Below are 25,223 nucleotides of genomic sequence, written 5' to 3'. Positions count from 1 at the left end.
AGAAAACATCTAATGGAGAATTAATGAATCCAAAATCTCACTCCGTTCCATGTAATATATTACTTCTAAAAAGAAAGACAAGAGAGGCAACTTAGTCATAACATTTTAAAACATAATGGAAAAACATGAGTTCATTTTCAGAAACAATAAGCTTTCTGGAATCTTTCACAATGCAGTATAGTTTAAAGAATAATAGACTATTTCAGAAAGGATAAGGTGAGGTCATGTCCCTGATGGCCAGGCACTAATCAAATTTTAGGTCAACTAAAGCTGAAACTTCCGCAAGTTGGGGTTTTTTTTCTTGCAGCAATGGCACTTGGAATGCAAGAGTAATTAAAACTACATCATTAAGTTGTTGGTAAAAAGAATTTAATATTACGATTTTAACAATGAAACCACCAAGTCTTCTTTAGTTTGCTGTAGGTCTTGGTAGCAGATCATAATCCGCTGAAGAGACTCCTTGATGTGTTTTTGATGCAGTATTTCTATTTGAAAATCCAAAAGATAATTCCAAGTACAATTCATTGTATTAAAAAATTAACTCATCAATTTTGTCAACTTTGTCATAGATGAAACATGCTGTTATATCAGCTGTATTAGAGCCACAGATATTGAGAATAAATTTATTTGGACTTTCAAATCTGCCACAGACTATATAGAGCTTTTGAGCTTCAGTTACTGCTAGGTTACTTCTAGTGGAATTCAGGAACATGATTATGTCTAAATCCTAAAACTAACAATCCATTTATATTTATACAACCCTATAAATATCCATTTTGTATTACACCGGTCCTGGATATTTGCACTCACACCCAGCAAAACAAGATTAGTGTAACTGCGCTACATGACACACAGCTGCGACCTCATCTTTTGCGTAGCACATTCCCTGTACGGAACTCCAACAGACACAATTCTTCATTTTGATGACAACTTCTCACAACTCTTAAGGAAACCAGAAATGGAAATCTATCACTGTAAGCACCTGATAGTCTCTGCTTAATCAAAAATTCGTTACTTTGCATAAGATAATGGCTTTTAAGCAAATAGCTACGAAAACTACTGAGATTCAGGGGGTTCCATCTCCACAAACTGTCCATTTTCAAGCTGCTATTAGTAAGTTAAACATTTTTTCCTCCTTTTATCATGAAGTTAATTTCCTAAGGATAAGAAGTCCAACTGTTCAATTCATTTGCATCTAGCACAGACAGCAAAACACCCTTCTAATTCATAGATTTATCCTTAATTCTGTCTTATATTTGTAATTATTCGTTATGATTTCCTACAGGTAGCGCTAAGACTAAAATTCTGTTAATATTTCCACCACAGAGCTAAAGATTAATCTCACTCAGATCTCTGTGGTGATTAATCTTCAACATAATAAAGTGACCCCACCTTTAGCATGGCTTTTGCCATGCTGAATACTCTTTTGCGTGAGCTGACCCATTCCAGCCAAAGGGAACGGCTCTTCTGTGTAAGCAGCAGTCAGCCTGAAGTAAGACAGCAAATTTAGACTCTCAGCTACTTGGTTTGTACCATTTTGTAAAACATAAATAGATAATAGTAATAAAGTTACAAACACATCCTCAGTGATAAGCTCTGCTATCTATTACTTTAGAAGAGATCAGGGGTAAGCTCCACAAGGGTGATTGATAACAGCTGGCCTCATACCAATTGACAGCTATAAAACAGCCACTGCAAGAGGCTTCCCTCATTAAATGTCATCCTACTATCTTTCTGGCAAATGGAATACAATAACACAGTACTGACAAGGGCTTGTGATGAAGCTCTTGGTAATTGCGCCTCTCAAGTCAACCTGCTCTCATATGCAGCAAAGGTAGTGCAGCAGAATTAAGGATTCAAAAAAACCGTAGTGATGCATATGAATCCAATCTGCAAAAAATGTGTTAACTTTCTCTTAGCACCTCACAGAGACAGTTGTTTTGGGGCCGTGGAGAGGGAAAGCGGTCTCACATACTTTGTAGTATGTCTGTTACATTCTGGAACCTGTTTTACCACCACAGTTCAAGTTCATTAAACCAGTCCTTGAAATGTGATGACACCATGTGGAATAAAACAAGATTGACAGAAGCAGTCTAATTACTTCCCAGTTTTGTTAGCATACAATACAACTAAAATGTAGTATTAAAATCTAACCTCCTTGTCAAATACTGTGCTATTCTCCCAATTCTTTTATTCATTCCTGTATCTCAGAATACTTGATTTTTTTTATTACATGGGTAATTTGGGGTTTTTAATTACTTTTACCATTGTAAAGAACCTCACAGAACCACAGAACAGCCCAGGTTGGAAGGGATCTCAAAAAATCACCTGGTCCAACATTTCAAGGGAAAGGGAACCTAGATAAGATTATCTAGCACTCTGTCTAATCGTATTTTGAAAAACCCCTGTGATGAGGACACTACCACGTCCCTGAGGAGGTTGTTCCAGTGATTGATTGATCTCACTTTAAAAAATTTACTTCTTGTGTATCATGATCACTTGCCTTATTCATTGAAAACATCACTTACCTTATTCAGGGGAAACATTTTAATAATTTCAGTAGAGCTACAGAGGTAAACACAACAGAGAGAAGTATGAGAAAAGTCATTATAAACCACTAGTATTTGTATTGATATTCTTGAGGTAGAAACTAAATTCTCACATTTGCAAAGCTGCCATCAAAACAAGCTTCAGTTCCTCATCCAGTTCTCTAGCAGCTAGGATACTACAAATAAAAGATAACACTCCTGATTTCTACACATAATTCTGTTACTTTCCAGGAGCCGTTTGCTCTATTTTAATTCTGTATTTTCTTGGTTGTTAAGAAGCTTACTATGATACATTTTTCCACCATGGGAATAGTGGAACAGTTTGCCCAGAGAGGTTGCAGAGCTTCCATCTTTGGAAGCTTTCAAGACCAGACTGGCTAAAATTCTGAGTAACCTATTCGGATCTCACAGCTCACTCTGCTTTGAGCAACAGCTGGGGCTAGACGCCTCCCGAGGCCCCTTACAACCCGAATTATCCTATGATCCTACCAATTTGTATTCATGAAATTTTTATCTCTGCAGGCTCTGTCAAGATCTTTCAGCACTAATGGCTCCTAATGGCCCACAAAAAAAGGAAATGTTAAAACCTCTACAGCCTCTTTTCAGCACTGGAGTGAAGAGGTAGTGTTAAAACTATTACTTTGCAAGGAACTGTAACTTAGCATTAAAAGGAGTTGCAGGCCAACAAGAGCAACGCGTGCTCTAAGCCCAGGAGTAATGTGAGCTTTTTCAGCAAACCTGAGCAAATCAGTTTTATGATGGCTACAGGATTTAATATCTGAATAAACCCAGTAATGAAACTTCTGGAGTTTCAGAAAGAAAAAAAATTAAATTATAAAAGTCATTAATTCAATAAAACCTGTAAACGTGCTAATTCCCATTTCCCTATGATTTGAAAGGATTTGAGTACTAGTGGGTGACAGTGAGTATCACGTATGGGATCATTCAGTGGAAGGGAGGCAATTGCCAAGAGGTTTTTGCTATGTCAGGAGTTAGGAAAATATTTTTGAGCATACAGTATTCATTCACTTTCTAATTCTGGATCTCTGTATACTTTTTTCCTAATTGTCTCCTGTGGCTAGCCACATGACAAGAACCCTTTTGTATTTCTTTTTTTTGCTGGTACTCTTGTTTTCATCCTTTCTTCCCATAAGCAAATAAAAATTACATTCTGTGAATGCTCCTTCATTAGTAACTTGGAGTTTGCAATAATCAGCACCACATTTCTTCTACATGAGAGGCAGTCAGCCTGATTAAACGAAGCTAGGCCTACTTTCATTTAATATTTATATTATGGCAGCTCTTATAGTCTGATTACAGTTACCCAAGCATAAAATCCTCGTCACGACCAGCTCAAGATTTCTCAAGCGTAAGCAAAATTGAATGCTGATGCTCAAAGGGTGAGAACTCAGGAGGAAATAGATCAACTTTTGGGTCACCAAAAATGATGTTCTGGTGGCAAACCGGTGGGTTCTGGCTGAGGGGGATGAAGTGGAGCATGGTAGAGAAAATGGAAGAGGACTCAGGACTAAGTATGTGGACAAAGAATACAGAAAGAGAAAAAGTCAGAGGATGTTTTGGAGAGAAGGGGCTGAAAGTGTTGTGCTTTGCAGTAATTTGGGGCACCAAAGGACAGCTGGGGATGTTACAAACGCAGGCCTCTTGGCTTTCTCTTTCCTTCATCTCAACTGTAATCCACGTCTTCCCAAGACTAGCTACTTTCTCCTCCACAGCAGCCTCTGCTATCTACACATCCTAACCTGCTGCTTCACAAGTAAGAAACAGGAAAATTGAGCAAGGACCACTCCTGCCACGAAGGAAAAGTATGCAAGGAGGTAGGAAAGAAGCCTAAGCAGCCCTGCCAGGAATGCCTGCCTGCTCAGCAACAGCCACCCTGCACACACCCCAGACACATCAGGGGCAGGTGATGCAAAATCTCTACGGCTAGGTACCATATCTCTCCAACAGGAAAGGGCCTGTTCAGTCTACCACACACTGTGCCGCAAGCACGGGGCTGCTGCCCATTATTTTAGAAAGAGACATAAAAATTACAATGCAGCTGTTCACTAACATCTGTTCCTTGCTACCCATTCCGCAATATTGCCGAGATAATTCTAGCCACATTTTTCCTTAGGGTGACATGCACAACTGTGAAAACTAAAATCTGCCTCTTGAACCCATTAAAGGGCTTACTCTAAAAAGAAGTTACTAGCCACTGTGGCACATTACTGTTAAAAGATGCAGTATCAGCCTCAGACGTAAGATTCCTGCTTCTTTGCCATGCTCTACTGCTAATCTTGAGCTTCTCTGTGTCCAATTAGACAGTGATATTGTTCATTTATGTTTGTGGTATGGCTTATATCTATTATCAGGTTTAGTTACTGAGGAGGGCTCCGACACGAAACTGTACAGAATCACAGCTGCTCAGAGTATTTACACCTGCCTGTTGCTGGGTGAAGAGGGAATAGTCACTTCAAGATGCACTTTAAAAGGATCAAAGAGGGTTTGCTGTTCATCGCACATGTTCCACAATCCACCTCCAACTGCCAGAATCCAGATCAGCATCATTACAGCTACTCCTTTTTCTCAACACAAAAAAAATAAAAAAACCAAACCGGATTGCACAATAAAGAGAACTCAAGTAATAGTCCAGATTATCACTGAAAACTGATCTCTCAATTATTATATTCAAAAATATAGTGTTATCACATGGTCTAACCTCTTCTTAAAAAGCATGGATTTATATCCATTTATGTAAGAGAATTTATATCTGCTCTTTATATTTAAAGAGCATGGGTTTATATCTGAGACTCAAATTAGCTATGGTAGGGATCCATTTAATGCTGAAAATGTTATAGGCCTTCTAAAACTTTTATTATCCTCAGGAGTTCAACTAGTCACTGCAGAACAAGGTATCTACATCCTTTAAAATCATGCAGCTGAACTGGGGCAACAGTTCCATAAATAATTTGATTCTCCGGGTATTAAAAATCTGCCAATAAAAGCTAACAGACATTTCTATAGCTTGGAGATTTTGATAACTTTTACAACCTATCTTCTAGTTCCTGGTCTGCACAGACTGTACAGTCACACTCATGGTACATCTGCCTTGTAACCACCCTCCCAGCTTGCGAAGAGATGATCGATCACTGCTCCTAGCCTTGTAGCAGGTGATCAGAGATTGTCATTCCCCTGAAGCTGGCAAATAAACCCTTCTGAAAATTTCTGTAATTTTCATTTTCATGGTGATTATCAAATTCCAGTACAGACCACCACCATATCCCTGATCTTTTTTATATATATACACATGTATAAATACTACCTAATATACACAAATACTGCCTAATCAACTACCAGTGAAGTAAAAGGAAAGGCTTCCATAAATTAAATAGATTTTGGATCTAGCTCCAGTAAAATCATTGCCAAGTCTACAGATGCCACACTTTTAGAAACAGATTTTTAGAATGCATAAATATATACATTTGCTATTTCATATTCAGTATAAATGCTATGTGTGAGGATTTTGTGTGTGTGCATGCACAAATGTATGTATACATGCACTTCTGCCTGGATAAGAGCAAAGTTTATGATTGCTTCACTTTTGCCAGAATAGGAGATAATTGATTTATGGAGAAATGACACAGTTTAATAAGTCAGCCTAACGAAACAACTGTAGAACTTGTATCTAGTACTGTACCCAGATGTAGTACTTCAGCTAAATATTTCAGAAGAAAGAATGGGTTAGAAATTTTCAGTGTGGTTAAAAAGAAACTCTATTTCTCCTCCTATAAGCAGACATCCAAGCACAGGTGAACACTTATTTTGCAAACTCTGCACTGTGCTCTACTGGGTAGGAAAGACATGCATGTGCCGTGTGAGGTCCAACTCATAGTAACTGAGAACCTAAACAAGAGCTGCAGAGGTAGGTTCTTAGCTATTTGCAGTTTCTAGGCTATCTCCATGCCTTTGACATTTTTCCAGATCACTTAGCTATTTCATTCACTCATCACAAAAGATTTTTTCCTCCAGCCACAGAGGTTTGCCCTGAACTGTGGGTAGGTGTGGATTTTGCCATCTGTGCTTTACATCTCTTTCGTATGTATAGCATAGATAAAATTATCCACAGTTTTTTTCAATGTGACTGATATGTTGGGTCTGAATTTAGAGGATTATTTTCATTCAACACTACCTAAATAGACAGCACTCATTTAGTCAGGCTAACCAGTACATCAGAGCCAATTTAATGGAAATTAAAATCTACAGTACTAATACTGAAAATGAGGGAGTTTTAATCCTGTGAACCAGGAGAGGATATACCCTGCAACCATACAGATCAGTATGCTCTCTTTTTTGAATTAGAGTAAAAGAAAGAAGATCCGGACCTAACCTGGCAGTTTGACAGCCATTTCCTCCCAGAAAAGGCAGTTTCTAATTCTTTCAAGCTTTGGGTGCAAGAGTAGGATACATTGTGGTCCCCATATCGCATGCCTAAATGTACTCAACACATATTCAATATGATTTAAGGCTCCTCGTGGCCAAACCTTGGGTTAAATATTCTCAAATGGGGTCATATGAACACAAGCAAGAGAAAAAAGTGTTACAATTACTTTGGAAGGAAAAACTCACTCTGTCTTAGAGTCTCACCTGCCACCACATTTTCTCAGTAAGAAAGAAGTCTTTACACAAAGTCACCAGCCACTAACTGCCCACATGTGCCCAGCAGCCACACAGATGTGCCCATTTCCTCTGCCAGCAGACGTGGCTTTGCAGGAGGATGGTGACGGTGATGGCTCTTTACAGAACCTGCAGAAGGGCAGTGATAAAGGGCAATTCCAATCATCATCCTCAAAGCAAAAATCACTGCCAGGATGAAAGCCCCTGGACTGCATGGGACTACACCATAAAGCAACTGGACAAGAGACTATAGAGCAAAAGCAGATTTGCAATTTGAAGAGGTAACGTAGTACAACACAGGAAGGTATTTTATGAAGCCATACAACACTTTCCCCTAGCAACTGAAGAAGGATACCATGTACATATCTGATATCCCCTGTCTTCCAAAAATGGATTGCACTGGAAAGTAAAGAGCAGGAGAAGAAGGTGTCAAAGGAATATTTATCCATAAGATATCCACACTGACAAAGGGAACACCACAGCAAAGGACGGTTCTTTCAGCTATATCCAATTCAGATTGGGTGTCTACTTACCGTACACAGGGTTGTACAGATGATTTTATTATTGCTGTTTACTTAAGTCTGAATTCCAGAAATAACGTAACTAAGCAACTGGTAAGGGTTTCTAATCGCTGGACTAGGTTTCTCCAAAAGTCACATGCCTAGAATAATGTAAGGTTATAAAAGAAAAACTGTTCAAAGCTGTATCCTTCCGCTTGATAAACATCCATCGATTCACGGCAGTATTTGAAACACTAACATGCCTACTTGCTGCACTGCCCCATTTACCTGAGGAGGCTACTCACAATCAAAAACTGAACGCAAGGTATACTCTGTGAAAAGGTAACTGACAAAGAGTATGCACCCAGGCGGCTATCAAGCAGCTGAGGAAAGTGATTGATACACTGGTAATTTTGTACTCATTGGGTATTATAAAAAGGTTGTTGATACCATTCATATGCTTCATAAAATGTTTTAAAATAGCCTAATTCCCATGTCATACTGTCACACAGCCAGAAGTTTCATGCCTAGTGCATGAAGTCCTAGGAAAGGGCCAGAATATCTCTGTGTCTACATATCCCTACGTAACGCACTCATCATGTATTGTGTCATGGCAACACAGAGCACCGTGAGTTCATTGGAAATTATTTGCCCATGATACAATTTAGCTTTCTTATTACAGTAATAAAGGCAAGAATAGCTGGAGTCTGACATATGCCAACAAAAAAATAAAAAAGAATAGGAAAAAAACCCAAAAAACTAAACAGTGAAATAAATGAAGAAATGTGAGCTTTCTGCTTTTGGCATAATCCAGAATGTTCCTATTTACTCTCACACTGGGTTAAGACAGACGTTGACAGACTGGTTCTTGGGAAACACAGAATTTAACTTGGTACCATCAACAAAATAATATATAATAAACACCAGATGCAACTGTCAAGAATCACGATGTTAAATATGCTGTACCGAGTTAGTTTTTGCAATACTAAACATACAACCTCAATAAAACCCAGTAGCCAAAAAAAAAAAAAATACTCCTAGGAGCAATGGATCCTATGGGCATAAGCAGACAATGTCCTGCACTGCATTGTACACAAATGCAAGACTCCAGTTCTGTAATGTAAAAATAGAAATACTGGTTTATAGCCTAAGTAGCACTACTCCATTTACTCCATTTGACCTGAGCAGGCTGCCAACAGAGCAAAGTCCTGTTTTCCTGAGCAGAGGGTATCAAACAAGAGGCTTTTCCTTTGTTCACAGTTTTGAGATGTTTCCAACCAACTATACATAAAAAGCTCCATCTTTTATAGCTTTTTCACAAGGCTGTGTGCCTGAAGTTTGTTACTCTGTTTTCTCTACCTTTCCTTTTTTAGTGGTATTTCTCATTTTCTCCTCATACACAGTTCCAGCACTCCAATCCAAATCTTTCATTCCTGAATTTAACAGATCAAAAAGCTGCCCTTTGGCTGTATAGCCAGTTACTGGTTCAGCCTCTCGTGAGATGTTTTCCCAGGTTCCTAATGCTTCAGATTCTTCTATTAAGAAATTACTTCTGCTGCTATTTACTGGGTTTATTTATGCACATGAAAAACTCCTGTTACCATACCAATTTCAATAAATTTCTTCCTTCAACAGAATTTAGATTTGCTTCAGCAGCCCAATAAACTATTATGTCACTGAAGATTTACTGAAGGGCAGAATATTCAAGAATATTTGTACACTGGTTATGGAGAGCAGGAATTGGGGACCTTTCAGATTTCTTTGTGCATCTTGAATAGCTCAATGATTGTTCAGTATTCAAATTGCAAAACAGAAGAGTGAATTCAGACCTTTAACCTGACAACCTGTTCTTAATCGACCCACAAAACTCTTACCAGGAAGTAATAAATAAGCTGTAACTGACCCAAACTGCACAGGTCTACCACATTTTTTCAGTTTCTGGTTTATCAGCTATATCGGACTATATTTCTTCCTCATAGTTTCCCCTCTTATAAAGAAAAACAAGGAATTGCAAGATTTTTATTTTTGTTGTATATTTTCGTCATTTGTTGGAATTGAAAATTATTTCTCAAGTTATTTCTGAATATTTCTTTCTTGAATTTCTTGATCATTGCTTCGGATTTGTTCAGTGGATGATTTGTTCAGCACCTCTATGACTTCTGCATGTTAACTTGCAACCTAGCAGTTCACACCAAACAAACCAAGCACTCATGAACTCTCTCCTCCCAGATCTCTGTAGTCCTTCCCAATTCTTGCATTGCCTCAAGACCTACAATTCTTTCAGGCACTCTTCATGAAAATGTAGTAGCCTGTTTTTACCCACTTTTATTTGACTGTCAAAACAGAAAGATGTTTAAGTGTGAAACTATCCAAAAAGTACCAGTAACAACCACAGCAAATAGTCATCCCACTCCTACATACTGTTTCATTAATGTGCCAGCTAGGCAAAATCAAGCAGTGTCTCACATGGCCTACATACCTGATCTTGGTGAACATTCATTATATTTTCAAAGCTACTTGGTATATTTAACAATAAAGCACAACAATTTCATCAGAATTTCATCATAATTTAAGACAAACCTTGACCATAACCAGATACACATTTTCACAATGACTTAGGAAAAAATCTCATCAATAAAAGACTTGAAAAGCCTGCCAGTTTTAGCTTCTCAGGCCATCAGTGTCAAAGAATTTTCAAGAAGGGCAAATCACAGAAGTTAAAATACATTTTGCAGTTACTACATGTGAACTACCATCAAAGATGTACACTGTGTAACTTTGGCTACACGTACACTGAAAAAGTACCTTCTCATCTTGCCCCAAAAAAGCAAGAGAAATCAAATGATCTAGCAAAAATTAAACCCATTTACTGAGTTAAACTCAGCGGGACACATTTTCATTATAGTTTTAGCACTACAATTCCCCTGAAGTTAAATGGAAATGCATTGGTTCAGCTTAGCAGAACTTGGCACAAAAAGCAGTCTTGTACTGTTCATTCTGAGTATCAGGCCATGAAATGTTGCATCTCTAACTTCCATATGGCTACCTCTTAAGTAAGATTATGCAGCTCTTTTACATCTTAGCAGTTTATTTTAAGTATTTAATTCATAGCACATCATGAGCCAGGCTGTATTCTCTGTGTCTTTTTCTGCAGTTTTGTTTTTCATTCTATCTTTATGTTCCCTCTCAACGATGTCCAACAGTTAGGATTAGATCTGACGTTGCCCTTCTGAGAGATGTTTTCCACTGCTTTCAACAGATTTTGGAGCAATCTCTTACTGTCAGGTTTATGAAGCAGGAAGTTTTATAAATTTGCAAAACATAATTAGCAATTCCACTTGAGCTTTTGTCAAGGAGCTCATGTTATTTTCTGATATGTTAGGATACACAGACAAACATAATACTGAAATCAATAAAAGACAGACCTATAAATAAAGGATGAAACTGAAGTCACCCTGGCACAGCTTACTCTGGTAAACAATAGTAATGCTTTTGCAGAAACCCAATTTTGCACAGGCTCCTGTAGTAAGGCAGGATATGGCTAGGCACACAGAAACAGGCGTAATGCACAGCACAACCCAAGCGTCTACATGAATTTGCACCAAGCTGCCCAGCAGTCTGAAAGCAGACTTCCCCACTGAGGCAATCACCAGGGACTGTGAAAGACCAGGTACAGTTATAGGCACATATGATACAAAGATTATTTACCAGGTAAGCAAGGAGCCAGGAGGAGTCATGAAACATTTTCCGAGTGTAGAGGAAAAAGAATTACATGCAGTTTTTTAAGCAAGAGACTGACTAAACACAACAAGAAATTAGAAATACGCCTCCTTCAAAAATCTGACACAGGAAGAGCTGCCTTAAGAGACACAACCATCTCTTCATTTGTCAGTACTATAATGATTCTCCTATGAATTCTAGAAATGGAGGGATAACCAGACTGCCTATCCAGTGATTCATATTCCCAGCATATGGTAACATTCTTTCACTCAGTACTGATCTCATCATGTAACCTTAGCTGTCTTCAAATAGAGGGCACAGCAAGTAATTCATTGACTTAATTTAGCCTTATATAAAGCAGAGGGGTTATCTGAAAACAAAAATGAGCATAAAAAGCAGGAAAATATGTTTTCTACTTTGGTTGTTCACTTTACTGGCTCAGCCGTAGGGATATGTTGATTATTCTTTTGTACTGGGATTTATTTTCTCTATAAAGTACTTTACAATGTTCACTTGAAAAAGCTCAACAGAAGGAGGTTTCAGAAATATGTTAATTGAATGTTGACAGGAATCTCTGTGGACGCCCACAAAAGCAACATACTCAGGAAATGCCTGTTAAGATCTCCAAATTTGTGCAGGAAGACTAATTTTAATCACACATTTCTGGATTTATTTTTATGAATCAATGCCACATCAATCTTCTATGGCCCTTTATTCCAAACTGCTATGCATGGAGTCCTGCCAGAAAGGAACTCACAGCACTGGCAAACTGTTGCATGAGCCCGAGTTACTGCATGTAAAAATACTGCTTACTGTTTGCTTAGTTTTGAGGAAAGGACTATGAAGACAAGTTATAATCCCTTCTGTGTGGCTTTTTGGTGTTTTTTTTTTTAATTCCTTGATCCTACCAGTTATGTAAGGGCTAAATATCATCAGGCTTCCCTTCTTGTTGTTCCGTAAGATCTATATAGCAAGCATTAAATATGCTTACTTTGCAACCATATAACTTTTTCCATACAGAAAACATGCAAGTATTGAGACATTCTTACTTACCAAAACAGCTGTAGTTCTGTAATTAAAAGGTGTGTCTATCTCTCTCTTTGTACAGCAGTTATAATAAACTGTGTCACCCTCCTATCATATCACTAATACAGGCTCAATCTTATCAGATGTTCTGTAATCTCAACTTCCAATAATATCACTAGCAATTGAAGTGATTTAGATTCAAAAAGAAGGGGTTCATACTCCAATCTTGTTAAGGGAAGCACCAATATAATACAAGCATCAATTTAAAAAGCATACTCTAGTAAGAATAATGGAGTAAAATGCAAAATAAAAGAGATACAAATCCATTACAGATTGCAGATACAGTTCATTTGATACAGATGCTGCAAGAAAAAAAAAAAAATCACCAAGCCCTAATAATTACTATCTTGGTTAAAAAGAAACTGAAAATCATAATCACAGGGAGGTTTGCCTAAGGAAAGGCTGCATGTTTGGGACCAAACAATAAGTTGGCAGAAGGAAAGAATACTTGCTGACATGACAAAATGTTTCTTGTCAAAGCTCTGGAATCTGTAGCATCACAGCTTGACAGCAAAAGCTCTGCAGGCCTCTACCAATGCCAAAAGTAATTAAGTGTACTTACATGTACTCCCTGTGTGCAGAATGCACAGCAGCTGCGTTGCTGTAACGCCACAAAACTATCGCTGATGACAAAACATCCAGGGTAGCATCAAACTGAAAGATATACAGAGTCAATTGTTTTGTGCGCCATTAAATGTGCCCTGTACTAACAGTAATGCATTTACTATGCTGCTGCACAGGCACAAAGCAGCTTCAAATAAATCATTTTAATGAAAGCAGGATTTACATTTATTAAATTGATCTTCACATTTTTGCCATGTATTATTGCACAATGATACACTTCAGAGCACAGGAAGTCAATCAAGGTATTAAAAACTTTTTCTTTGTAATCCATCACCTGTGGAGAAGAAAAAAAAAAAAAAAAAAAAAAGAAACCACCACAATTTGCCACTGTGGCACCATAAGAGTTAAAACACTAATATGATTCTTATGGAAAGACTCAAAAAAAAAAAACCAACCTTTGAAAATGCCTGTCAAACATTCCTTTTTCCTGCAAAGTCACTAACTTTCTGCAACAGAAGGTTTTGTTTCAAACCAAGAAAATATCAACTTTTTCCAAAACACCGTTATATCCAGATTCCATATTATTCTTTATCATCAGCAAAATCACCATGTTTGTATTTCCAGTTAATGAAGACATGATAGTAAGTAACACCAAAAACCAGGCTTGTCCTACCATAAGAATTTTCACCCTTAAATCAGATTTTCTACAGAGTCAATTTGAACTTCTAATCTGAGAGCAAAAGACAAATTATTTGAAAGCAGTCATTTTGCTTGTTGTTAGGAATTCTTTTGCTCTGCAAAATTTCTAATCAGGAAAGTCATGGCAATCACTAGAGAGGAAAGCTATCATCCCAAAGTCATAGGAGTTTTACCATAGACTTCAGGAGGGAAAGGGTCACACCAAGTTCAGAAAGGAACTTCAGAATTTGGCTCAAGTTCAACAACAGAACTGATTAAGCTGAGACATTTTGTATGATAAAGTTCTATCTGATAGATAATATCTATCAATCTATTGATATTAAGTCAAATATAAGGCTGAGTAGCTGGAAACTGGAAAAGTATAATGAAAGTATCTTTACTATCCTTTCCAAGGTATCACTTCAACACTATTTTTTCTAATTCATCATTGACTTCACACATCTTGCCATGAACTCACAATATGAACAAATACAGTATTTCATGAAAAAGCCCATGGAAACACAACGGTAGAGAATATTTAAATTGTATCTCTACTTACAGCAAATCCAAATGATGATGCACTGTATCTCATTACGGAGACAGCTAAAGGAAAGAAAATATTATTTAGAATCACTTTAAATTTTTTGGTTTGTATCCTTACTTCTTCTCTTGTCTGAGCGCTACAAAACTAGTTTCAACATGTGGGCTTAGTTTCACCCAGTTCCCACTAGAACAACCTGACCAAGACTTTAAAAAGGTCTAGAAGAAAGGCCTTGTGCTGCAAGAAACTATTAGGTCACTTGAGAGATGCTCTTCTCTCTTCCAAAACATAATGGGGCAGACCTTAGCATAGCATTCAGAAGCAGTCTGTTTATGAAACATGCTGCATTTCAGATGCTGTTTTGAGTAAAACCATGTAGCAACCACAATTTCGAACTCTTAGAAAACTTTACCTGTCTCAAAGTGCTCCTTTGCTCCAGCTAGGCACAAAAGGCCACCTGAACTGACAGACATAAAACTATGCAGGCCCATCCAGACTTCTTGACTGCCCTCTTTTTGACAAAAGGCCTAAGGGTAAATCACACAGCCCCATCAAATTCCATCAGATCAGTGATTTCCAATGGAAAAAAAGCATTAGCAGGAAAAATCTTGACCAGCTCTGATTTTGACTGCATGCTGCCTCTAAAAAATAAACCAGACTCTAAAAATGAGCTAACAACTAAAAAAATGTATCATTTTTATCATTTTACTCCATGCATCCTAATTCCATCATCTCACAGTTCCCAAATCTGTTACTGTGCAATGAAAAATTCCTTTCAGTAGCCCAGAGGAATACCAGGGAAGAAACAGGCAGCAACAGAAGAGGCCATCACCTCTCCATGGGGCATCATCAAACTGCACCTCTCACAGGCTAACGGCAACACTATGGCTCTGTCAAGCTCAAGCATTGAGCAGCTCTAGTCTTCTTGCTGTGTTTTGCAGACTTGAGTGAGAAAAGGAGTAACCAAACCTATGCTCCCTGAATAAACCTCCTATCAGTCTAGTTCAAATATTAAGAGGGCTTGGAATAAAGCCTAAAAGGATTAATTTTTACTATTCTTTTTATGAACAGATATCAGCTAGCTTACTAAGAAAAATACGTTTTTTTAAAAAAGAAAAATACTTCAACTAAAAAAAAAAAAAAAAAGACAACCACGCTCATCAACAACTTTGCCAGTCTTCGGCTGACAAACACAATATCTAATTTTCAGTATTCCAGTATTCATTAGAACAGCTTGGCAGAACAGAGTCACTATGGTTTGACTGTTCTTTTCAGTTATAGCAAGCTGCAGTTCTGTGGCACTTCTCTTGATAAACAAAAATTAAAAATCTTGGAAATAATAACCATTTTCTTACTGATCTAAGCCCTAGCTGTGGCCATAAGCATGCCCAATATCACAAATACTTGGACTTTATCATTACAGTTGGACAAAACACAAAGAAAAGTCATCAGGTTCATTTCCAGATTCCCATTTTCTCCAAGCTGAAGAGTATTGAAACGGTATGGATTTACATCTCCCTCTCATTGTTAAAACATGATTTCCCACACTTCATCTCCTAGGTGAAAAAAGAGGTTATGTTTCTTGGTCAGACTTATCAGCCAAGAGCTACACTTGACAAGCTGACACTAGCTTGCAGTGATCCAGCTGCAAATTTGAACACTTCACTGCATAATAATATATTGCCTATCAAATTTTCATATGCTTTCTTAGAGACGTATAGTTTGATGCAGAAATTGCATTAAAAAAAAAAAGAAAAAGGGGGCATTCACAGGTACACACAAGCTTGTGATGCTCCTGTCATTACTGCTTTCATATGATGCAGTTCAAAGCCACACTTCTACGCCTCCTTTACTTCTAGCCTTCCTATGTAGTGGAATTGGCTCCTCAGTTTTTACTAATTGCCAGCTTTTTTCCCCACTCTAATCCAGACTCAAAACTAATTTTAATCCTATGGTTCCCTTAAAAATGAATATATAATTTTTACAGGCAATGAAATGCATACAGATAGCCACACCTGAAGAATGCTTTAGGAGACATACTGAATGTATTTAAAGCACAAGGTCTTTAGCATGAGAACTGTCTTTATTTTCGTATATTGTACCACAATAAATATCCACAACACTAATATACAATCTGGTTGGCCTGAGCTATCTAAAATAGTAATGAAGAACAAGTATTACCTAACAGGGTCACAAGCCTGCTTAAGTCTTTTTGCTAGCTAGCTAATATGACTGGAGGAAAGAGTTTCCAAGGACTGGTACTCTGCAATACTAACTTGTAGTGGTAAAAAGCCATAACAAAAGTAGTATTGACCATTTAAGCACTGGAAAGATAACTTTTTGTGTTATTTATTTACATACTGGTCTTCTAATGGGAAAAACAACCCATTTGTCTCTCTGAAAGACTCAACATCAAAGCACCTTCAGCCCCGACTTAAGCACATTAGAACTTCTAGCTGGCAAATACAGCCATAAAACTCACCAGTAAGTCATTCCAGTTCTAATGGGATGTTTGCCCACCAGTCTAGGCTCTATGGCAGAAAAAGCAACTGTAATATTAACTTACAGGGTTATCAGCCAATACAGGTTGCCACCGACTGACCACATCCTCTAAAGACAATGACTGGATCCCATTCTAGACATTGAAGCTGAAAGGACTTTTAGGAAGTACTTCTTAGCATCTAAGCACTTGAGATCCCTGGGCAAAGGAATAATTAGTGGTCCTTATGCCTCCAGTATCACTGCCATGCTCCAGGAGTAATGTATGGCATGCAGGAATGGATCACAGAGCTTTTGCCGAACCCTCAACTTCCTTCTTCTCATTACGTATTTCCAGTTATTCCCAGATAAGCCTCTGACATAAAAAAAAAACCAAAAAACCCACCAACAAACAACAAAAAAAACCTAAACCACCAAACAAAAGAAACCCAACCACACACACAAAAAAAAAAATCCAATGCAAAAGCAAAAAAAACCCAAGCAAAACCCCCAACAACAGATTCCTAATCTCCATATAGAATCAGTACAATGGTGGGAAACAAACCACAAGGAAAGAAAAGAGCAGGCAGCTTAAAAATCCTGTGGAGCCACTGTATACACTTAGCAGCTACACTGCCATGACAGTGGAAGCCTGCTTTTAGCTATTTTATTGGCTAAATTGGACAGCATTTTATTACCTCTACAATAAAGCAGATAATCCTAATGCATTTTACTGGCATTTGTAAACGGAACTTGCAAGCAGTTAGAAACTAAAAATAGAGCCAGCACAGTAAGCCACAAATGTACCACTGCCTCCACCTGCACAGCAACATCAATTTCTTAAGTCTGCCAACCCAGGTCAGATTTTGCTGTAATTCCTTCACCCCTTCCAAAGTGATTCCAAATAAAGAAGAATAGCCCATTTCCCACACATTCTATCCTCAGCAAAATAAGGGGTTTATGCATTTCCATGTGCCTCAGAAGAATCATATGACTAAGGCCCTAATCCTACAAAATTGTTCCTGTTTAACTCTTCAGCCATCTAGTCTCCCTCCAGCCTTTGCCAGGTTTAATCCATCTAAAACGTGTTCCTGGAGAGACCGGACCCTGCAGTGACCCTGGGTCTCTCATTTCCTTCTCTGCGTTGGGAGAGCACCGTGGTGCACAAATGGTAGGACAGGAAATTAACTCTGCCTCCAGTTCTCCCGAACAGAAACCTTTGGCATGAGTCTGGCTGCAAATGAGAAATGGTAGATACAAACAACTCTATCTGTCATAAAAATCTTCTCTTACCTACTCAGAGGAGGGAAAACTATTTTTAAGAAGTTCCTCTTGAAGGGACAATCACTCCATCATGTTTGCTTTGAAATTAGTCTTTTTGAAAGACACAGCGGGATGACAGCACATAAAATATCATGGCTTCAAAGCACAAGACCCACATTTAGTAGAAATTAGGTAGGCAATCTGAACACCACTGAAAGTGATTTCAGTTTATTTCTGTATATATTACCAAGCGTATCTTATAGGTTGTACAGAGTCAGAAGCAAGAGGAACTGGCTGGAAGCTCGGCTGAATCAGAAGTGAAACTGAAATACAGTCTGTTTTCATTGCCCAGTGTTGGTAAAACATCAAAAACTAATGTCACAATACATATTTCAAAATAAATCCATTCCAAGCAGGGAAAACCCAATGAGTAATACTTTCTAAAAATCCCTTACAACTGAAGGCAATGAACAGACATGACTCTGACACTGTTAATACTTGTAAAAAATGCTACTGCTCAGAACCAACAGGTACTCATAATGCTTCCCCAGGCACTTTCTCTCCTCTCCAGAATTAGAGTACAGCAAAATTTAAGGATTTTTATGTACATGCCCAAAACATCTGCAATCAGCATAGTAGTTACAAATGGCTGCTAAACATCCAGTATCTCAGACACAAGCCCGCAAGACATCTAATCTACATGGGCAGATCCAGTGCTATCCATCAGCATCACGTTCCTAGACCCGTATTTCTATCCCAGAGTCACTGGCAAAACTGTACCAACCCTATCTATACCAAATCTTAATCTCATTTTCACAGTTTACAATTGCATCAACATGGTAAAGATCCTTATTTCCAGGGAATACCTTTACACCATTTATGTATGTATCTACCAAGCAGAACATTAGTTTAATGCGTATCAAACCTGGATCTTGATCTCATTAGAATCATAGAAGACTGAATTGTAAAGTAGTCTGTAAGAGGGTTCATTTTTCCATCTTTCTGAAAGGTGTCATAATTACTCTGGGCAGAACGAACTGCAGCACTGTACTAGGAGACTTCTGTTCTTGGGGAAGACTCAGCTGTGGGACGTGACCCAGTGAATGGGGCTCTGAAGGAACTAGGCATCATGCCCTCAGCTCTGCTCCTACCTGGGGCATGACTGTTAGGCCAAGAAACTACTCTTCTCGAGCTTTTTGTTTTTCCAGTTTCTCACCTTGTTTTCTGTACAAATTGCACACATTTCAGAGCAACAACTCTATCTTCCAGTCTGTCTCTATTATCCCCGGACTACTGGCAGGGCTGGAACTTCTGGTTTCTAAATGTGTACAAAAGCAACAAAGCTAAGGAACCTAGGAGTTACTACTCCCTTTCTTTAAAAAGAAAGTGCAAACCCAACAAAACTATTAAACAGCTTTATCTTTTCCTTCAGTTTTTGTTAAAGGACTGAAATCTTTGACATAAACTAGTGACTCTACTATTTAATAACTCATTTTACTTCTTCCATAACAAAACAGGAAAAATAATCCTCAAGGTATCCTAGGAATCTGGTAACAAATTCTGCTATCAGTAGTGGTAAAGCTTTCCAGGAAAATCTTTATTTCTTTGTCTATTACTCACAAAATATACTACTATTTTTTGTTTGTTTGTTTTCATCTATCGCAATGGTCAAATCTTGAGCAGCTGAAAACTTCCATAACTTCATTTAGTTCAGAAAACTACAACAATGCACATCAGTTGAAGATTTTCCTGATTTCTTATTACAGAAACAGTAGAATGTCAGGGCTTTGTGCCAAAGTTTTCCTTTGAGTTTAATCCAAACAATGCTTTCCAGTTTGCTGGCATGTCAGAAAAAAAATAATATTATTATTCATCTCTGACCTCAGGATTTTTATGTTAAAGAATTCATTTTTCAATGTTTCAATGTCAGAATCTTTTAAAGACTTATATTTGTGGTTCTCCCTTAATTCCCTTTGTTTACATGTTTTCTGATCATATTTGTCTTGTGGCTACATCAGAACCTCATTGTAAAGGATCAGAAGACTTCCATTTCGGGGGCTGAATGTTCCCAGTATTGGCTTCCATGCAGGCAGCACAGAGGTAGTTTCCCCAAACTGATTACTCATTATACCATGGTGCTCACCAATAGTTGGCAATCTCAAAGAACAGCAAAGCAGTCCGGTTCTAAAGCTTACTCAGTCCCCCGATTCACTTCTGTTTAGTATGATTTCATCTGCCCTTTTACTACTGAAAAAGCACTCATGCCTCCACTGGCATCTCCCACAAATGAACAGAACCGACTGGGCAGCTGAGCAGGACTGCACAATCCTGAACTATGAAACAATCCTACTACAAAAAGCAAGGTACAGCCTCTCGAATGACGAAAAAATTATCCACGTGGAGAAAACAGTGAACCAGCTTTCTCTACAATACACAGTAGACAGTCCCCAAGAGTATACCGGTAAAAAAACCCAACAAAACAAATGAAAAAAAAAACACTTGCAAGCAAAAGATACACACATCAAGGGCAAATCTGCTCCTGAAGTCAGAACAAAATAATGCCAGGGCTCTCTTAACAGCTGCTGAAATGTCTTTTATATACAACATGCCTTCGCTGCCACCTTCAGTGGTTATAACACTAAAAAATGGTCAGCCAAATACACCAAAGCAGTCGGGTTTGTACGTCACACTTCCCTGCATAGCTAGAGATGCACACGAGAAGCCATTTATTTAGGGAAAGCTTTTTGTAAAACCGGAAAGCAGGCAACTCCAATAAAGCAGAGTTAACAGCGATTTTCAGGGTTGCTCAAAAGCCCATGCAGGGGTAATATCACAGTACACGCAGGCACTGTGCAGAGCAGTGCACTGCAGTGACCGTTCTGGGAGAAAGCAGGACCCCTCCTGTCAGGCATCCCACTGCTTTCCTATGCTTCCTTTCTCAGGTGCCAACCTTCTGTTTTCAAACAAGATCATCTCAAAAAAAAAAGAACACAAATAAATCAGAGAAAAGGAGGAGTGGTATTTTTGTTTAGTTTTGGCTTTCCAGGGGGCAGGAATTAAAAGACAGTCCATATGTTACAGCTCCAGTTGAGCTTTTTCAGGATATTAAATGCATATGTTTGCATTTAAGAGCAGGAACAATAAAACTCGAAGGTCTCTAAGAAACATACTAGTTTTCCTTCCAGGCACATGGTGCCAACTTTCTGCAATTGAACACACAGGTACATAGCTTGATCTGTTCTATTTCAAATGGGGTCACTTGAATCACCCAAAATAACTCAGTGCAACGACATTAAAGCACCCTGTCTTTTAATGACACTATGTATTATTGATGCCCCAACTCCAAATATAACAACTGAAATGGTCTAGAAGCTTGCAAATGCCCCTTAACAGCATATTTACAAGGTAAGTTTTTGCAGCTTATACCTACAGTCCACATACTTTGTAGTGTCAAGCCTGAAACTAGCTTCAAAAACCAAAGGAAGCAGTTTGGCCCTGAACAAGGACAAGGAATGAGTGGTAGCTGGGCTAAAAAAGCCACAAACCAGAAATGCTGAGTGATATCAGACACACTCAACAGCTGTTTCTAAAGCCCTGTGGCCAAGATTTGTAACCTACCATACCCAAATGAAAGTTACGTAGATATAATGACCTAGGAGGCTCTGCAAAGGCGAAATTTCTCCCATCTTTTGTGTTTTACTGATGAGGCAAAGCTAGCAGAGAAATATTCAGTTTCTACATGGCATAAAGAATTGGTTCTTGGGAGTTTGGCCAGTTGCTTTAAAGAAGGTTTTATCTAAGTTAACAGAATAACCCAGAATGAGGTGAAGGTTTATAAATGCTTATCTGACTTAAATGGGCATTGGGAAGCTTTCCAGAGATCCAGCAAACTCTTATTTTATACATGTATCCCCAAATCTGTAACAGCTTGGACACAGGCTAAACATTTTTACTAATCATCAAAGGTTTTGAATGGTTAATAAAAGAGCAGAAGTACTGCCATTGTTCTCAGTTTCCGTCTGGTAAGTTCCTGTCCTGCAGTCACATTAGAAAGACTGAGAGATCCTTTTGAAAAGATAATTAAAGAATGATACTGTATGCAAGCTACAGCTCACATGTATTAACACAGAATTTACATGCAAGGGTTCAGGCTAACTGAAATATAAACAACAATAAATATATAGATATCATTGGTTGTGCTATGTATTTGTCTATATTAAAAAAAATTATTGTTAATTAGCTTTTACTTAAAACCTAAGCACATTTAAAAGAATATAATCAGTTAGATTTGCATCCCTCCACCCTGGACAAGGTTATTTGTCTCCATTACTATAAAGAAGCCTAGTGGTTCTCTTTTTAAAAGATGCTTAACTTGAAGATTTCCAAATTTAGGCTAAATGAAATGTATCAGAAAGGTCCAAATGCCAAACCTCCAGATTCACTAACTATTTTGTATTTATTTTTTCACTATTTTTATGCTACTATTTCAAATTTGACTTCATCGTGAATTGCATTTTCAACAGTTGTGACACATCATGCATCAAGAACATTAAAACAAATCAACACTGCTGTTACAAAAAAAATAAGAGTCCAATTTGAAAGTACTTCTAAGAAACAAATAATTGTCCAATATCAAAAAACCTAATTCTCAGCATGCTACAAAGATTCAAACCACAGTCCTTACAGAGCACAGAAACAATGTTTCAAACATCCTCTCACCAACAAATGTAACCCAGGTATTTAAAGCTGTGTTACATTTGTTGGTGAGAGGATGTTACATGTAACCTCGGCTCCATGTAAATTGGCTGACACGTTAGCTTTGTCACATATCATAACTCTTTTCAGAAGTATTCCAACTATCCCATACCTAAATATAGTTCTTAACAGCAACAATCTGTCTGTGGTTTAAGCCTACTCAAGTTGAATTGTTCCTGGTTTCTTCAAATTTAAGAAAAGAAAACACAATTTAGCCGTGGTAAGTATTTAAAAGCAGCCCACAAAAGCAGTGGCTAAATTCTTACTTTTCCATGTTAACTGTTAAGAACCTGTTTCTTAGCATCTACTATCCACAATAAAACACTGGTGAATTCTCTAGTCATAAACAAATACAGACCTGCCCGATGGAGTTGCATGTGAACTTCAACACACAAATTTTTGATCAAAGATCTTTTTGCCCCTAGAATTTCAGTGAAATTTTAAGCAGCTCAATGAATTGCAAAATTTTGTATTTACTATAGAAAGCTTTCCAAATAAAGCAGCATCTATTTTATTTCATTTGATGGATCTTAACTCTTACATTCAGTATGAGTGTGAAGAGAGTTATAATTTTTGAGGTCATTAGCTATGTATTCTATGTAGTTATGTAGCTGTATTTACAATTACCTCAAAGAAATATATCAAACCGAACAATTACAGTGGTCTTCCTCTTTCACAGATAAGAAAACAGAACTGGATCAGGGATCTTAGGAAATATTTGAAGATCAGGGATGCAGAATATGTTTAATAGCCAAAATAACTAGAGTCTGAAGAGAGAGAATAATTTAAAAGGCAGCTGGGTCTGGGTGGGTGGCACAGTCTCACACATCATACTCTCTTACTAAGTGACTTCTCACAAAACCCTTAGCATTCCCTTTTTTAGGATTCTTCTCTGAAATGTGATGAAAGTACTTCCATGCTTTAGCAGGTTATATACACAGGGGAAATCATTTTACCCTATGGAAACACCTAGTAATTCTGCGGTGAGTGACAGCAGGTACCATGAGTATCTTACCTATTTGAATAACTGTTTTGTATTATGATCTGCCTTTTATGACTTTTCACATTCTGAAAGCACTGCCTTAACTTTTAGAAATGCAAACTAACTACAGAAAATGGTAACCCAGTTAGAAACGATCTGCACGATCTTTATGGCATTCCCACAGCTTAACAGTTTTAAGATACTCTATTTTTATACTAGAAGTATTTCAATAGACTTCTGAAAATCAAAGCAGACTTCCTTTCATACAGAAATACAGCAGGTCTTCAGAAGTGTATCAAGTCAACAGCTTGATCTCCAAATGGAGACCAGTGACGAATGGCGTACCTCAGGGGCTGGTATTGGGCCCGGCACTGTTTAACACCTTTGTCATTGACATGGACACTGGGATGGAGTGTGCCCTCAGCAAGTTTGCTGATGACACCACGCTGTGTGATGTTGTCAACACGCTGGAGGGAAGGGATGCCACCCAGAGGGACCTCGACAGGCTTGAGAGGTGGGCCCTTGCAAACCTTATGAAGTTCAACAAGGCCAAGTGCAAGGTCCTGTACCTGGGCTGGGGCAATCCCAAGCACAAACACAGGCTGGGCAGAGAATGGATTGAAAGAAGCCCTGAGGAGAAGGACTTGGGGGTTATTGGTGGACGAGAAGCTCAACGTGACCTGGCAATGTGCCCTCACAGCCCTGAAAGCCAACTGCACCCTGGGCTGCGTCACGAGCAGCGAGGCCAGCAGGGCGAGGGGGGGATTTCTGCCCCTCTGCTCGGTGCTCAGGAGACCCCACCTGGAGTACTGTGTTCTGCTCTGGGGTCCCCAATGTAAGCAGGACATGGACCTGTTGGGGTGAGTCCAGAGGAGACCACGAAGATGATCAGGGAGCTGGAGCAGCTCTCCTGGGAAGACAGGCTGAGAGAGTTGGGGCTGTTCAGCCTGGAGAAGAGCAGGCTCCAGGGAGACCTTACAGCGGCTTCCAGTGCCTACAGGGGCCGTCAAGAAAGCTGGAGAGGGGCTTCTTACAAGGGCGTCTAGTGATGGGATGAGGGGGAATGGCTTTAAGCTGGAAGAGGGGGTAGATTTAGATTAGATATCAGCAAGAAATTCTTTACTGTGAGGGTGGTGAGGCGGTGGGCCAGGCTGCCCAGAGCAGCTGTGGGTGCCCCATCCCTGGCAGTGCTCCAGGCCAGGCTGGATGGGGCTGGGAGCAGCCTGGGCTGGGGGGGTGGGGGGGGTGGGGGTGTCCCTGCCCGGGGCAGGGAGGGGGAACTAGATGGTCCAACCTCTCCAACCCAAACCATTCTATAATTCTATGAAGTGCTGAAAAAACATTCCTATTGAAAATAATTTTGTATTGCCTTTTAACTCACGTCAGTATAATGTAATTATAATTATTGAAACTGATGGGACTAGTGCACCCAC

At 38.7% G+C, this 25,223-nt stretch overlaps 1 protein-coding gene across 2 annotated transcripts in view; it reads right to left on the bottom strand.

The window, feature by feature from the left end:
- Positions 1-25,223, bottom strand: part of TMEM163 (transmembrane protein 163) — a 101,352-nt gene that overhangs the window by 25,518 nt on the left and 50,611 nt on the right. For both annotated transcript variants that reach the window (XM_040603516.1, XM_040603514.1), the window contains 2 exons: positions 14,331-14,374; positions 13,092-13,183 (listed from right to left, as the gene is read on the bottom strand). In XM_040603516.1, coding sequence (XP_040459450.1) covers positions 13,092-13,183; positions 14,331-14,374 — 136 coding nt within the window. The remainder of the gene's footprint in view (positions 1-13,091; positions 13,184-14,330; positions 14,375-25,223) is intronic.

This window comes from Falco naumanni, chromosome 8 (genome assembly GCF_017639655.2).
Source record: "Falco naumanni isolate bFalNau1 chromosome 8, bFalNau1.pat, whole genome shotgun sequence".
Lineage (NCBI taxonomy): Eukaryota > Metazoa > Chordata > Aves > Falconiformes > Falconidae > Falco > Falco naumanni.
Note: the sequence above shows the minus strand (reverse complement) of the source record. Positions and strands in the feature narration are given on the sequence as shown.